The sequence below is a fragment of the Mauremys mutica genome, chromosome 5 (assembly GCF_020497125.1).
Source record: "Mauremys mutica isolate MM-2020 ecotype Southern chromosome 5, ASM2049712v1, whole genome shotgun sequence".
NCBI classification, from domain to species: Eukaryota; Metazoa; Chordata; order Testudines; family Geoemydidae; genus Mauremys; species Mauremys mutica.
Genome location: NC_059076.1, coordinates 129,302,199 through 129,315,564, shown reverse-complemented (window position 1 = coordinate 129,315,564; position 13,366 = coordinate 129,302,199). Strand labels below are relative to the sequence as shown.

The 13,366-nt window shown below is 43.1% G+C and overlaps 2 protein-coding genes across 4 annotated transcripts in view; one reads left to right on the top strand and one right to left on the bottom strand.

Annotated features, from left to right (window-relative positions):
- IMMT (inner membrane mitochondrial protein) overlaps nt 1-5,150 on the top strand; it is a 37,709-nt gene extending 32,559 nt beyond the window's left edge. For all 3 annotated transcript variants that reach the window (XM_045017291.1, XM_045017290.1, XM_045017289.1), the window contains 4 exons: nt 336-559; nt 1,734-1,865; nt 2,299-2,428; nt 4,164-5,150. In XM_045017291.1, coding sequence (XP_044873226.1) covers nt 336-559; nt 1,734-1,865; nt 2,299-2,428; nt 4,164-4,771 — 1,094 coding nt within the window. In that variant the 3' untranslated portion in view covers nt 4,772-5,150. The remainder of the gene's footprint in view (nt 1-335; nt 560-1,733; nt 1,866-2,298; nt 2,429-4,163) is intronic.
- Nucleotides 5,151-7,012: 1,862 nt separating this feature from the next.
- PTCD3 (pentatricopeptide repeat domain 3) overlaps nt 7,013-13,366 on the bottom strand; it is a 34,575-nt gene continuing 28,221 nt past the window's right edge. Inside the window, exons 21-24 of the mRNA XM_045017723.1 lie at nt 12,163-12,311; nt 11,210-11,251; nt 8,979-9,137; nt 7,013-7,844 (exon numbers count right to left, since the gene is read on the bottom strand). Of these exons, the coding sequence (XP_044873658.1) occupies nt 7,784-7,844; nt 8,979-9,137; nt 11,210-11,251; nt 12,163-12,311 (411 nt within the window). The 3' untranslated portion in view covers nt 7,013-7,783. The remainder of the gene's footprint in view (nt 7,845-8,978; nt 9,138-11,209; nt 11,252-12,162; nt 12,312-13,366) is intronic.

Sequence of the window (13,366 nt, the reverse complement as noted above, 5' to 3'; positions counted from 1 at the left end):
GGTCAGAATCCAGGGGCTGGCAGGGTGATAACTGAGAGAAGTATTCTGAGAGGCACATTTTGATAGCTCCTCCTTGTATTTAGGAAAAAATAATTCACTTCGTTAGTTTGGAGATGCTGTCCAGAAGAGCTTGGATGGGTGTCCGGGCAGGAAGAGGGTGAGAGTTAGTAAGGTGCTAAGGTCCTTGGATAAAATGTCCTAGTTGAGTATTAAATATTTCCAGTTTGTGACCTGAGGATGATCTTATTTCATGTGTGCGTGTGCTGGGTAGTGCAGATGGTGTGTCTGTCTGTTTCTCCAGTGATCTATTTCTAATAAAAACTTGTTCTCTCTAGCTGGTCAGCTGTCTACAGATGATTTAAATTCTCTCATTGCCCATGCTCATCGTCGTATTGACCAGCTAAACAGTGAACTGGCAGATCAGAGAGTGAGAGAACAGCAGCACATTGAGGCAGCCCTGGAAAAGCAAAAACTGGAAGATAAGAGAGCACTTGAGACAGCAGTGGCAAAAGCACTAGAGCATCACAAAAGCGAGATCCAGATTGACCAGGACAAAAAGGTACAGTAAGCAGAGGGTAATTAGTCCTCCCATGCTGCTGGTTTCCAGTATGTTCTCTGCATGCAGTGGAATTCACCAGTGAAGTCTGACATCTTCCAAGCTGCAAACAAATAGTGTGGCAGCTTGTTAGAAAACAGTAATATAGCTTTGGACATTGAGGCTTGATTCTCAAATGTGTGTGCAAATTAGGCTTGTAGGGTAAAACTTTCAACAGCCCGTGAGTCACTTAAGTACTTTTGAAAATGCTCCATGTAGTTGCATAGTCAGCCACAGCTATTGTATTCATATATGGTCAGCAAACTGTAGAGAGTGCTTGAAAACAAGACATGAAATCTTGCATGTGTGCACTTCTGAAAAGCAGGGTGTAATCTTGGCTATACTGAAGTCAACTGCAAAACTCCCATTAACTTCAGTAGGGCCAAGATTTCACCCCAGGTTCTGGTTGTCCAAAGCTGCATTTGGATTGAGATCTTCATAGTTAAGAAATCCTCTATCCCCTCCCCCATTTGTTCTAATTGAGCTGTTTAGATCCAGGTTGTTGTGGCATTTGAAGAAAAGGGACCAAGGCTAGCTTGAGTGAACAGTTCACTGACAGGAAGCTCAGTACAAGAAAGAATTAGAAGCCTGTTGACTTCTCATGTGACTCATTAGTGCAAAAAACATTCAGGCATTGGGAAAACATATAGCCACTCCAGAAATAAGTTAGTGTCAAGTTTATAAGCAGATAAGCTGACACAGTGTGTATAGCTTGAAATAAAATACTGCAGATAGAGGAGGGGGAAAAAAAAGCAGCAGCATTTTAATCTGAGACCTGATTGGGGACATTTTAGAATTTTTTTATATGCTTTTATCTGAGCAATTTATTTTTCATGCATGTCTAAACTTAAAAGTTAACTTTCATGCATGTTAACTGTCTAGCAAGTGTAGTCACTAGTTACTAGTATTATGGGCGTTTAGCCATTAGAAAGACAAACCAACAGAGCAAGAGAACTGTGTCTCTAAAACATTAATTTTAAAACTGTAAAGTTGCATAGAGTCTTTATAAAAAGCTCAGTGATGTCAAGAATATGTCCTCAAGAAAATTATTGTTGGGTTAATTTTAAATAACATCACCCTTGCTATCATCAAGCAGTTGGGAGATGAAAACTTAAAGCTAGTGCCTGTTTATATACAGATAGAAGAAGTCCGAGAAGTAATGGAGAGTGAAATGAGGACCCAGCTCCGCAGGCAGGCAGCTGCTCACACGGATCACCTGAGAGATGTTCTGAAGGTCCAAGAACAGGAACTCAAACTGGAGTTTCAGCAGGTGAGGGAGGGGAGATCTATAATGAAATAGCCAGGGACTACATGGCATGGTATCCGGTTTATTGTGATAGCCTTGGGAGATGCACATCTTGTAAGGGTCCCACTGCATCCTTCAGTACACTTTAATGCAGGCCATAGAATGAAGCCAATTATACTGAAAGGGGATGGAATACACAAACTCTTTGATCATTTCAGATTCTATTCCTTTTAATCTTTTTGATGGAAGAGAGGATTTGCTGATTCTCAGGTTAGGGTGCCTGATTGCCAGGGCGATATTGTATTTACTATAATGTGCATTGTCTTTGGAAGGCATACAATAAACTGATCTGTGGGATTGTGTTCTAAAGGGTGTAATTTTGGTCTCTCTCCATGAAGTATTTGTTCATGTATTTGTTTACAGTGGTACTAGATTTATGTTAAGTTTCTTGTTACAGAGCTTGTCTGAGAAGCTCAGTGAACAGGAAATGCAATTCAAACGCCTTACTCAGGAACAACTTGACAACTTCACTTTGGATATCAACACAGCCTATGCCCGGCTGAAAGGAATTGAGCAGGCAGTGGAGAGTAAGTAGTGGAAAATGGGGCAGAAACATTTTGTAATGACTGTGATGTACCAGAGCACAATCCAGAGTAGTGGGGCACTGTGTCACCCCTACCCTGCAATCTTGGGTGCCTTACAATACCTTGCTGTAGTAGTTCCTGCCTGGGCTACTCACAAACAGCCTTCCAGTATGCTGGCCATACCCTCCGTGTTTGTAACTGCAGCCTGCCAGCTACACCCTGGCTTTCACCAGGCTTGATTATACTGCAGGGTGATCTAGAAATGTTTATCCTTTACTGCCCAGCCCTTTCCTGGACAGTACAACTATATTAAGTCCGTTATTCCTTGAAGGCAATAATATGCCATCTTATTTTAAATGGAGTTCAGGCACTTCAACTTAAAAACACTGGATTAGATGAAACAGTAAAAGAAGTTTATTAACTACAAAGAGATTTTGAGTGAGTATAAGTGATGAGGCACAAAAGTCAGAAATGGTTACAAGAAAAAAATATCAGAGGGGTAGCCATGTTAGTCTGGATCTGTAAAAAGCGACAGAGTCCTGTGGCACCTTATAGACTAACAGATGTATTGGAGCATAAGCTTTCGTGGGTAAATGAATACCCACTTTGTCAGACGCAGTGGGTATTCACCCACGAAAGCTTAAGCTCCGAGGAGAGGAAAAAAAAAAAAAGGTAAAACACTTACTAGTATCTACTTAAGAAACAATCTGGGTTGCAAAGCAAATTTTCTCACCACATGCTCCAGTAGATTACTAACCAGACTTTCAGGTTTGAACCCCTGCCCCACAGTCCAACGGCGGTTTTCCTTTTGTCTTCTCAGGTGCGGAGAATGCGGTGGGGGGGTTGTCCCTTGGGGTGTTTGTCCCTTCTTTTTATAATTTTTCCCTCCTCTTGAAAAATCCTTTCCAGCTGAGACCCGGGAGTCAGTCTATGTGGAAGACTATTCCCTGCTGGGGGTTTATTTTTCACCTGTTTGAACTTCCTTTGTTTTCCCTCCCTGCTTGATGACGTTTACTGCTTAAATGCAAAGTAAGGCAAGCACACCTTCCTTTGTTTAGGACAGACCTGACTTCTGTCTGGTCAGGGCTGTGGGGTTTGGAACGTGTTAACATCATACAGGGGAATCTTATAACTTCACATACAGTGTTGCCAAACATATTTTACCAGGATAATACTGACCAGCAAATTGTAAGGTTTCATTTGAAAACTTGTCAGGAATACTCTGTACAAAGTAGTGTGTAGGGTACGGACACAGGGGTTTATTCCATCACAGTGACCCAAGATTGATGCCTAAGCACACATCGGTCACATAACTGACTGTTTTTCCTAATGTGCTGAGCACTTCTGCTCTAGTGAGCAGATTCAAAGAGAATATAACCCTCTGCCAAAGTGTACTTGTGGAGAAGTAGCTCTCCCGCTTTTGAAGTGGCCGGCTTTATCTAGACAACTCGGGATAATACACACCACACTTCAGCAGTCAGACCCAATATTATCCTGAACTGCTATTGAGCCAGCCCGTCCCACACCTCCAAAAGTAGATTGTGCTGTCTTTGAAAGTAAACTCATTCATGGGAAAGGGAACTAGCTCGTGCTTGTTAATGTATTAAACTGGCCTATGAGGGTGCAGATCTTTATAGTTTACCTTGATGTGGCAGTTATATTGGGTGTGTGGGCGTGTCAGTCAATCAGTGCGTCAATGTCAGTCTACGAAAACCTCCTTTCTGGGTTTATTCCGCAGGCCACGCAATTGCTGAAGAAGAAGCCAGAAAGGCACATCAGTTGTGGCTTTCAGTTGAGGCTTTAAAATACAGTATGAAGACTGCATCTGGGGATAGTCCCACTGAACCATTGGAGTGCGCAGTTGAGGCCGTCAAAGCCAGCTGTTCTGACAATGCATTTACTGAAGCCTTAGTCTCAGCTCTCCCCCAAGAATCTTTGACCCGGGGAGTCTATAGCGAAGAGGCACTCAGAGCACGTTTCTACGCAGTCCAAAAACTGGCAAAAAGAGTGGCCTTGATCAATGAAACCAGAAACAGCTTGTATCAGTACTTGCTCTCTTACCTACAGTCGCTTCTCCTGTTTCATCCTCCGCAACTGAAACCACCTGCTGAGCTCAGCCCTAAAGATCTGGACACATTTAAATTACTATCCTATGCTTCATATTGCATTGAACATGGAGATCTGGAGCTGGCAGCTAAATTTGTCAACCAGCTGAAAGGGGAGTCTAGGAGAGTGGCACAGGATTGGCTGACTGAAGCTCGAATGACCCTGGAAACAAAACAAGTAGTGGATATCCTGACTGCATATGCCAGTGCAGTGGGATTAGGAACAACTCAAGTGGATTGATCTAGGCTAGGGATCTAGGATTATACTTTTGGAAGCAGTCTAATGCAGCAGAATTGTTTAAGTGCTGGGAAAAAATCAAATGATCTGTAAAGGGTTTGCAAACTGGGACCTTGAAAGAGGTAGAAGTGAGTTATGTCACAAACCACGGGTACCGTCCTGTCTCCTTGCACTGAGTTGGCTCTCACCACCTGTTGTATTTGTATTGGTTTCAGTTGTTATCATGACAGCAAACTTCAGGATGCTTTCTCTGCAACTTGTATAGTCATTTTGTTTCCAAGTTGTACTGATTGGGCTTGTGATCCAGCCAAAATAATGTTTGTAACCCACCATTATTGATTTGGCAGTTGGTGCCGTTGAATAAAACAAGATGTAAAACCTATGTCTCTTCTATTCAATTCTTTGCTTAAATCTGTTAGAAACTTTCTGCTTTTGCCCCTTGTTTGGAGTTGGTATCAGTTATCGGAGATGGCAGCATCTAACTGTCCCAGAGCAGATCAGTGATGCAGGAGTTGGTATTAGTGGCCTGAAGCTGATGGCAAACACCTGCCACATCTCTTGGTAACTGTGTGTTAGTATATATTGTTTTCAGGGTGTAGGAATTTAAATGTAGACTATCACTAGCTCTTGCCTTTTACCCTACATAGTAAAACTGTTGATGCTATTTCTTGCAGTTGTATTTTAAATCCTTGAGCTAGTGCCAGGCTATATACATAATCTAGAACAGGGATCGGCAACCTTTCAGAAGTGCTGTGCCGAGTCTTCATTTATTCACTCTAATTTAAGGTTTCGCATGTGTGCCATGGGTTGCCTACTGCTGATCTAGAACTAAAATATGATTGTGCTTGGGCAGTTCAAAACAAACATCCTCTCACTGTATAAGGAAATACTTTAATTTAGTAGTCTGTTAAACAGCATGGTCTGTAGTTAAGACAGGAAGCTTCCAAATGTTATTAACAATCAATTGGTTTAACCAGAAAACATCTTGAAAAATACTGGATTAAAACTCATCCTGGGCCTCTATCATGATAGATATTAAGAATGGATCAAACACAAAACAGACATTCAGACTTGCAAGAAAATTCTGCTAGGTTTCCTGAATGCCTCCCAGTTCTGGGCTCATTAGTGGAAAGGAACTTTCCTCCCTGTATTTCATTTTGAAGTGTAATGTTAATCTGGGTAGAATGTATCATTCCCTCTAATTTACCTAGAACTAACCACATTCATCAGTATCATGCAAGGTGTCCTGCCAAACTACATATTTATTTACAACACATACAACAGATTTACACCACTTTCTCTATTTCAGTTCCAACCTGGAAGATAGTGAAGTAGACCTGTTCAAGCCTTTATTCACCCTTATTCCATATGAACTAGTTTTCCCCTTTACTTCTGGCATGTTTTATTATACATTTCTGTATGGTTAACTTTGCCTAGTCTTTAAAATCAAAGCACACAGAAGTGGGATATTTACCTAGAACAGATATCTACAACTCTGAAAATTAATTCACATCCCTGTGTTGGCATTTCAATTCTCACCAACAAAAGTTGCTATTTACTGTCAGCATCAACCATTTGGAAAGGTTTTTGTGAGCCCAGCAGTCCTCCTATAGGAAAATCCGTTACACTGACTTACATGAACCTAAGAGCAGTGGCTGAATAATACAGTAGCAATCCAAGCTACTACTGCAACACTCTAGCTATATTCTAATGTTTGAGGGATGTGAAGGCCAGCCATTCCTTTCAGTGGCTGTGAGACAGTTGGAAACAAGGGGCTTGTTCCTTGCGCTATTTTTTGTTTAGTCTAGCTGTAAACATGGCAGTGGGGGAACAGGAAGAAAGAATAGAGCTGCCTCATTTTGCTTAATCTAACCAAGTGTAACATGGCAGTGACTCCTGTATCTGCCCAGTTTTCCTCTTATCCCCATTCCTTGTAATTAGTGTGTTTAGACGAGGTACATCTTCCCCTACTCCCTTTTAGCTGGCACTGTTACACCTCACTTTTAATCCTGCACTCAACCCCTTTTCTCTCTTCTGCTACTGCATGCTCAGTAGTGGATACATGGGAACTGCTTTAGTGTAGGAATGAAGTATGTACTGCTGAGCTTAACCTTTACTATGCTGGTAGCTATGGAAGTGATCAAAAGTAGGTTACCAATGAAAATAATTGATTAATTTGTGCCTTGAGGTTCTTCATAGTACCCACCTCTGATCCTCCTCAATGAAAAGATTCATCTGAGACTGACAAACTCCCTCTTCCCACAGGGGAGCCTCAGAGGTTAAGCTCTAGCCTTTGGTGTGGGTGTATGCTAAAAGACAAGGTCAGAGTAAGCCTCTGCTGGAGGGTAGAAGCATCATCATTATGAGTACAGCAGCCATATATATTTTAAGGGGAGACTTATCCCCCTCCCCCAGTTGCAGGGTAGCTGGAGCCTTAGAGGCTCACAGAGCAGCTGTCACAGCTCTGGCCTCTGGGCCCCCAAGCCCATTCCTGAACCCAAGAGGGGAGAGGTACCATAAGCAAGCCCCTAGAGGAGTCTTCATAGATCAGCTCCCTTGTGCTGCAGAGTAACTTACAACACTTAACAGGCTGATTGCACAGGGCTGGTAAGAATGTTTCATGTAAGACAGTGAAACAGTAATTAAGGCTGTTTAAATTCACAAACTAAGTCAACAGAAAACAGGTAGTTGTCCCAGTAAGGCTCATGTAGATGTGGTCTAGTCCTTAACCATATGTCTCATCTCTAACCCCTGGACAAGTCACTAGGGGAGCATTCAACAGGGAAGAGCTTCCATCATCTCTCCTAGCTGGTTTGAGGATAACGGTGGGAGGAGAGGTATCGCTGCAAGCAAAACAGTACAAGGCTCTTATTCCTAGTGTCCTTTGGTCTGTCACATCCAATGGAAGGAGAGAGGTGAAATCGAGTGCAGCTTTCCAAAGCAGCCCACGCAGGCCATAGTAGTGAGAAACTACTCCCATTCTTTGTTTCACAGGGAAAGCTAGTGAAACGGCTCCTAGTCACTGTCGCTATCACTGCTGTCGCTGCTTTGGGGATCAGCATCTTCCACAGTCTTCCTGGGGAGAAAAGGTTCAATTTAACACATGGTTGCAAGCCACTTGTGACACCATTACAGAAAGGACAGTTCAGTGCACAGTATGCTACCACCACATTACGCCTCCATAGATCCATACTCCTCCCTGCTAGATAGCTCCCTTCCAGAGGGCAATGAAGGAGACCACCCACTCCAAAAGCTCATTTTGTAGCAGGAGAAGCAGGCTGGAATAGGAGCCAGGCCAGACTGGGCTTCAAGAATAATTTCAGTTCTGCAATGCAACTTTCAGAGTAATGGTTTCCTTTCCTTCAGAGTCCTAAGGGTTATACTGATTTTTAGCTGCTCCAGTAGTTTTTTCAGATACAAGTCTTTGAGAGAATGTTGCTTTTTAAATGTCTTGCTTTTAAGACACTCAGTCCACGAAGCCCACTGAAAGCATTATCTACTGGTAACCTCTACGATTCACTGAGCTGAGAGAAGACCATGTATTTTCAGATGTGGCTTTGGGTACCCAACTAGACACCATCCAGGGTTTTGATGTTCAGAGGTTGGGTGCTCAGCACTACCTGATAAATTAGTTCCTTTTAAAGATGGTCTCACCCTGGGCAACCAAAAATCACTAGTCACATAAGCCCCCCCCTTTTTTTGGAGGGGGGGTTACTCTCACTAGACATGAAAGGGCCAGATTTTTATAAAGTCATTTAGGCAACTAAAGATGTAGACAAAGTCTCACAAAGGTGTATATCTGCAGCTATAGGTGCCCAAAGTGCCATCAAATGCCGCTTCACTACATCTCTGTTCAGTTTCCCCTGGTTTTGAGGATCCGTCTCTCAGCAACAGGGAAAAAGGGCGTTTTTGTTGTTTTTAAATGAAGTTTTATTATAACTACACACAGGCCGGAGACTCACTAAAACTTGAAATCTAATCACCTTAGTGAAGAAAGGTGCTAAGTTAGCAGTGTCAGGAGTAGAGCCTGGGATTAACACTGATGTTTTCTGCAAGCGAGGAGGACTGGAGTGATGGTTACAGCAAAGCTGTGTGTGGCGTTCTGAAAGCCAACTCTCCCCTAAGCCATTTGCAGAGAGGGACACAGATTTTCCTAGTTACTGCTGACAGTGGATTTGGAATAACAAATACATAAAACAATCCATCTTACTTCTGCTCTTCAGACAGTTCAAACTCCTCTATCACCCTCCTTGCAAGCTTTGCAGTTGTAGGTAGACTGAAGGCAGCAGCCAACTTCACTAGCTCAATCGCCTGATGTGGAGTGTTGCTTTGTTTAGTGCAGGTCAAGACCTCGTTCATCACCTTGTTGCTGCAAGGGAGAAGCAAAGAGTGAACGCTCCGCAGAGCCAGAATGCCTGGGTTGGGAAGGAATCCGCTGAGCTCCAGGGTGGGGTGTCCACAGCACACACAAGCCCTCAATTAACTTCACTTGCTGAGTTTCAATGCTTAGGAGATTTTCAGAAGCGTTCAGTTTGGGCATAATTGCTCTCCCTGAAATCAGTGGGAGTTTTAGCTTTGCCTTTAACACAAGCAGTTAGGCCAACACTTCTGAAAATGCCCTCCCTAACTGAGGAGCACACATTACTATACATGTGACAATGTGCAGAACCCCCACCGGGCTGGGCTCGACCAATCAGTGGTGGAGACAGAGGTACAGGAGCTTAGGGCTAAATGGCATTATTTTTGAGCCCTGTTTACAGATCCTTCTCAGTCAGTCCCTCTCCCATTACTGGCTGACAAGGAGTCGGAGCATCCTGCTTGAACGATACCAGAGGCAGAGCTCAGAGCTGAGCCCTCTGACAGGCAGAACTCTAGTCTCTTGTAGGGAGCTGCCTGTAAGAGAAAAGAAGGGGAGACACAGAACAGCTGGCTCCAGCTCTGCTACTTCTGGAAAGCTGCCAGGCTGACAGAGCCTTTCAGGTGGCTGGCCAGACTCCCTCCTCTCCTGCTGGAGGTTTGACATGTTGCTGATGGGGAAGAGGAGCTGGGGAGAAGTGTCTGCAGCAGCTACTGGAGAGATGAGTAGGACAAGGGTTTGCAGCTGGGCCACTTAAACCAAAGGAGCCTTTTCCTGGTCTACTGGCAGCTCTCAAGGAGAAGCTTCCCTCCCATCACATTCAGAGCTGATGGTCACTGAGGACTAGCAGCCATGCTGAAAACTCCAGAATTCCCTTCCCTTCAGCACAGATTCCTGCTGGGGCTCCGACTTCACACATCAGCTCGGGATTCCACTAGTGCAAGTGCTTTGAGACGTGTGCGTGAAATTAAACACACAACAGTGCCTCCCAATACAACACCTAATTCCCACTTCAAGCGTATCTAGGCAGGCTGGCTGTAATTACCAGAACCGATGCTTGGCCAGGACACCAGGGCCAACACACCGACTCCCGTTGTCAGTATCAGCGCACACCCCAATAATTTTCTGAGGTAAAGATCACACTGGTTTAAACCCATTAGTTTCTCTTGGGAGTTAAAATTTCTATTTTTAAATGAAGCGTCTTTCCAGAGCTTCAAAAGGTACCTAACACCCCCCGCCCACACACACACACTGGCCAGTTTCATTTTGAATGCTCTACCAAACATTTACCAACTGTAACCTGATCAGTTCAGGAGCTAGTGTGATTTGATGTGATCTGACGAACTCCAGGTCAGCAGGAGCACCTATTCCTAGAGGCTCAAATGCTAAGTATGCTAAAATCTAAGACCATCAATCTTAACATAAGAATGGCCATTCTGGGTCAGACCAATGGTTCACCTAGCCCAGTATTCTGTTTTCCGACGGTGGCCAATGCTAGGTGCTTCAGAGGAATGAACAGAACAGAGCAGTTTATCAAGTGATCCATCCCCTGTTGCCCATTCCCAGCTTCTGGCAAATAGAGGCTAGGGACACTTCAGGGTGATGTTGGTTGGGAGAGTCTCAGAGGAGCTGCTCTTGGTCTCTAGTGGAGAGTTAATCTAGCCCCACACTGAGCTGTTGGGCTTGTTTCAACACATTTTGAGCTGTTGAGCCCATTCAATGATTTTATTACCCCATAACTCAAGAGTCTCACACAAGTGGGGAAAAAAGTCACAGCATCAGAATTTTAAAGTCTCAAGGATCTCACTCAACCCAACCTCTGCCCCTTGACCATGTCCTAGGGGCAGAAGGAGCTCTCAGCATAGGTTTTACATTGCGTGAATGAAGAAACCCCTCCCCACTCACCAGGGAGGCCAACACCCGAATGAAAAGTATTGAATTTAGGAGTTCTCTTAGGAAGTGAAGGTGTGAAAAAAAAAATCACACTACAGACTGCTACTGTCACCTAGAAACACAATGCAAGACCTCAACCAAAGTAGTGTGTGAGATTTGCTACCTGAAGTCAGACCACTAAATGAACTCACCTGGGGACTCTATTGGTTCTTTTGAAAAGCTCCAGCATGTTCCTGTTTGAAGACGAAGAAAAAAAAAACAAAAAACAACGGCGGTTATAATATCAGTCTCATTCTAAGATAAATGTCTGCTTGGAACACCAGTAAGGGGTCTTTAATTAGACCCACCTTCACCACATTTTGGAATAGACCCTTCAGTATGGTCTGCTCTCCCACCAATATGTGGAAAATACTCATTAAGGAAGGAGTGTCTTTGGTATACACATTTTGAAATATTCACTGATTTTATCTGCAGATTAAAATGAGTGATTAATTTATGTCTGCCTTAGTCTTCAATATACTAAGAAAAATGTCACTGCAGGCATATATGCTGAGTGTGCACTTAAAAAAAACCCCATTCGCTTTTAAAGTTCAAATAGATGTAAATTTACAACTTTATATAAAAGGCACCCACCTCCTGGTCTGTTCCCAAATGTACTGATCCAAGTGAATCAATGGGAGATTTTATTTTAATGGGAGTTGGATCAGACCCCAAAATTGAGGACTGGACATCTGAAGCAACAACATTATTTTAAATTGAACCTCTGTATTATGGCAAAGTTAGAAGTCTCCAAAATAAAATAATTTTTTTAAAATAAATAAAATGCTCACAGACTCTAGTTTCTTTGGTGCATTTACAAGACATCTGGCAGCATAAAGCATTTTGCATGCAAGTGAGTAAGATATTCCCTGTGCCAGCTACTGTATTTACTTCCAGATCATCTTATTGAGTGGAAGACTGTAACCTTGAACCAGTCAGCGCCAAAGAGGAGACAAATGTCAAGTAAAAACACCAGAATTTTGCAGGTTTTTTCCATTTACAATAGTTTTTAAAAGCATCTGCACATATAGTCTGTGATTAAAATTTGAACTGGAGATATCAAGGATGCAAGCAGGACAAGAATTCATAGCAGCCACACACTTACCAGGCTTCTTGGATTCTCCCCACCCTTGAGAACAGTATGGCAATGTTACCCAGAGCACTCGCTGTCCACCCAAAGGGGACCTGGTTCCTCTCTCGAGTTTCAAAAATAGATTTGATATCTGCAGCACAGTTGGCAAATGACATCTGAGTCTGTGAAGAGATTACTCTATTAGCACCCGAACATGTGTAACTTGTGGGGCATCTTGCTTACCAGTGAATTGTCTACCACACTTTCAGCCTCAGAGAACACACCTCTATTGTAGGAAGACAGCTCCACCACAGAGCTCTCAACTGGACGATTTTTAAGCACTACTGCAACTGTCAGTCACTGTATATTAAGGCAAGAAAGGGGAATACTACCAGGTGATGTTCGGGAAGCTGCAGCAAGCTGCTTCACATTAAACCACTGAGGCCAGGCATGTTATGAGCATCTACATTTGCACATTTTTTTTAAATAATCTCAATGGAGGAGATTTTCAAAAGGCACAAATGTCAGTTATGCATCTCACTCTCCTTGAACATCAGTGAGAGTTATGGAGCTAAATGTCATCTGTCTCCCGCAGTGAAAAACAGCTTCTCTCAGTAAGTCAGATGTATATAGTCTGTAGATTTCCTTGATCTTACGATTTTTGAGTCATCCTGAGTCAAGTTCATTTCTGGTTTAACTCCACTGAAGTCAATGGAATTATACCAAGAAGGTGGAATTTGGCTGCTCAACTCTACAAATTCAGAGATGACAAACCTAGATAGAGGCCAATTTAATTCTAGGAGGAAGAGATCTATTCTTTGTGCACGGTCAGATTTGGAGCCTGAACCTCTCTCCATTTAGAACAGAATGAGTGGCTGGCAGGGCTGCCCACCCAAGTATTGAAATTCACTCCCCTCTCCCACCCTGGTTCCCAACAGGTCTAATGTACTGATTGTCAGGGCATGCTGCAAAGCCCACCTTTTTTGAGGATGGAGACGCATGTTGAAAGCTGAAGTGGGTTTTGGGGATGATGCTGAGCTTATCTGCCATAGACTGAAACCTCAAATTAATAAAAGGTGCCTAGAACCCTTAATAGGAACTTTAGATTAATCTAAATATAGAGGCTTGTGTTATTTGTGATCTCTATGCAGTGAATGGAAATTTAGGATTATCTCTACATGATGCTTCTAGTTACTCTAATACTTTCAACTTGGTGTTATCCCCCCACCACTGGACA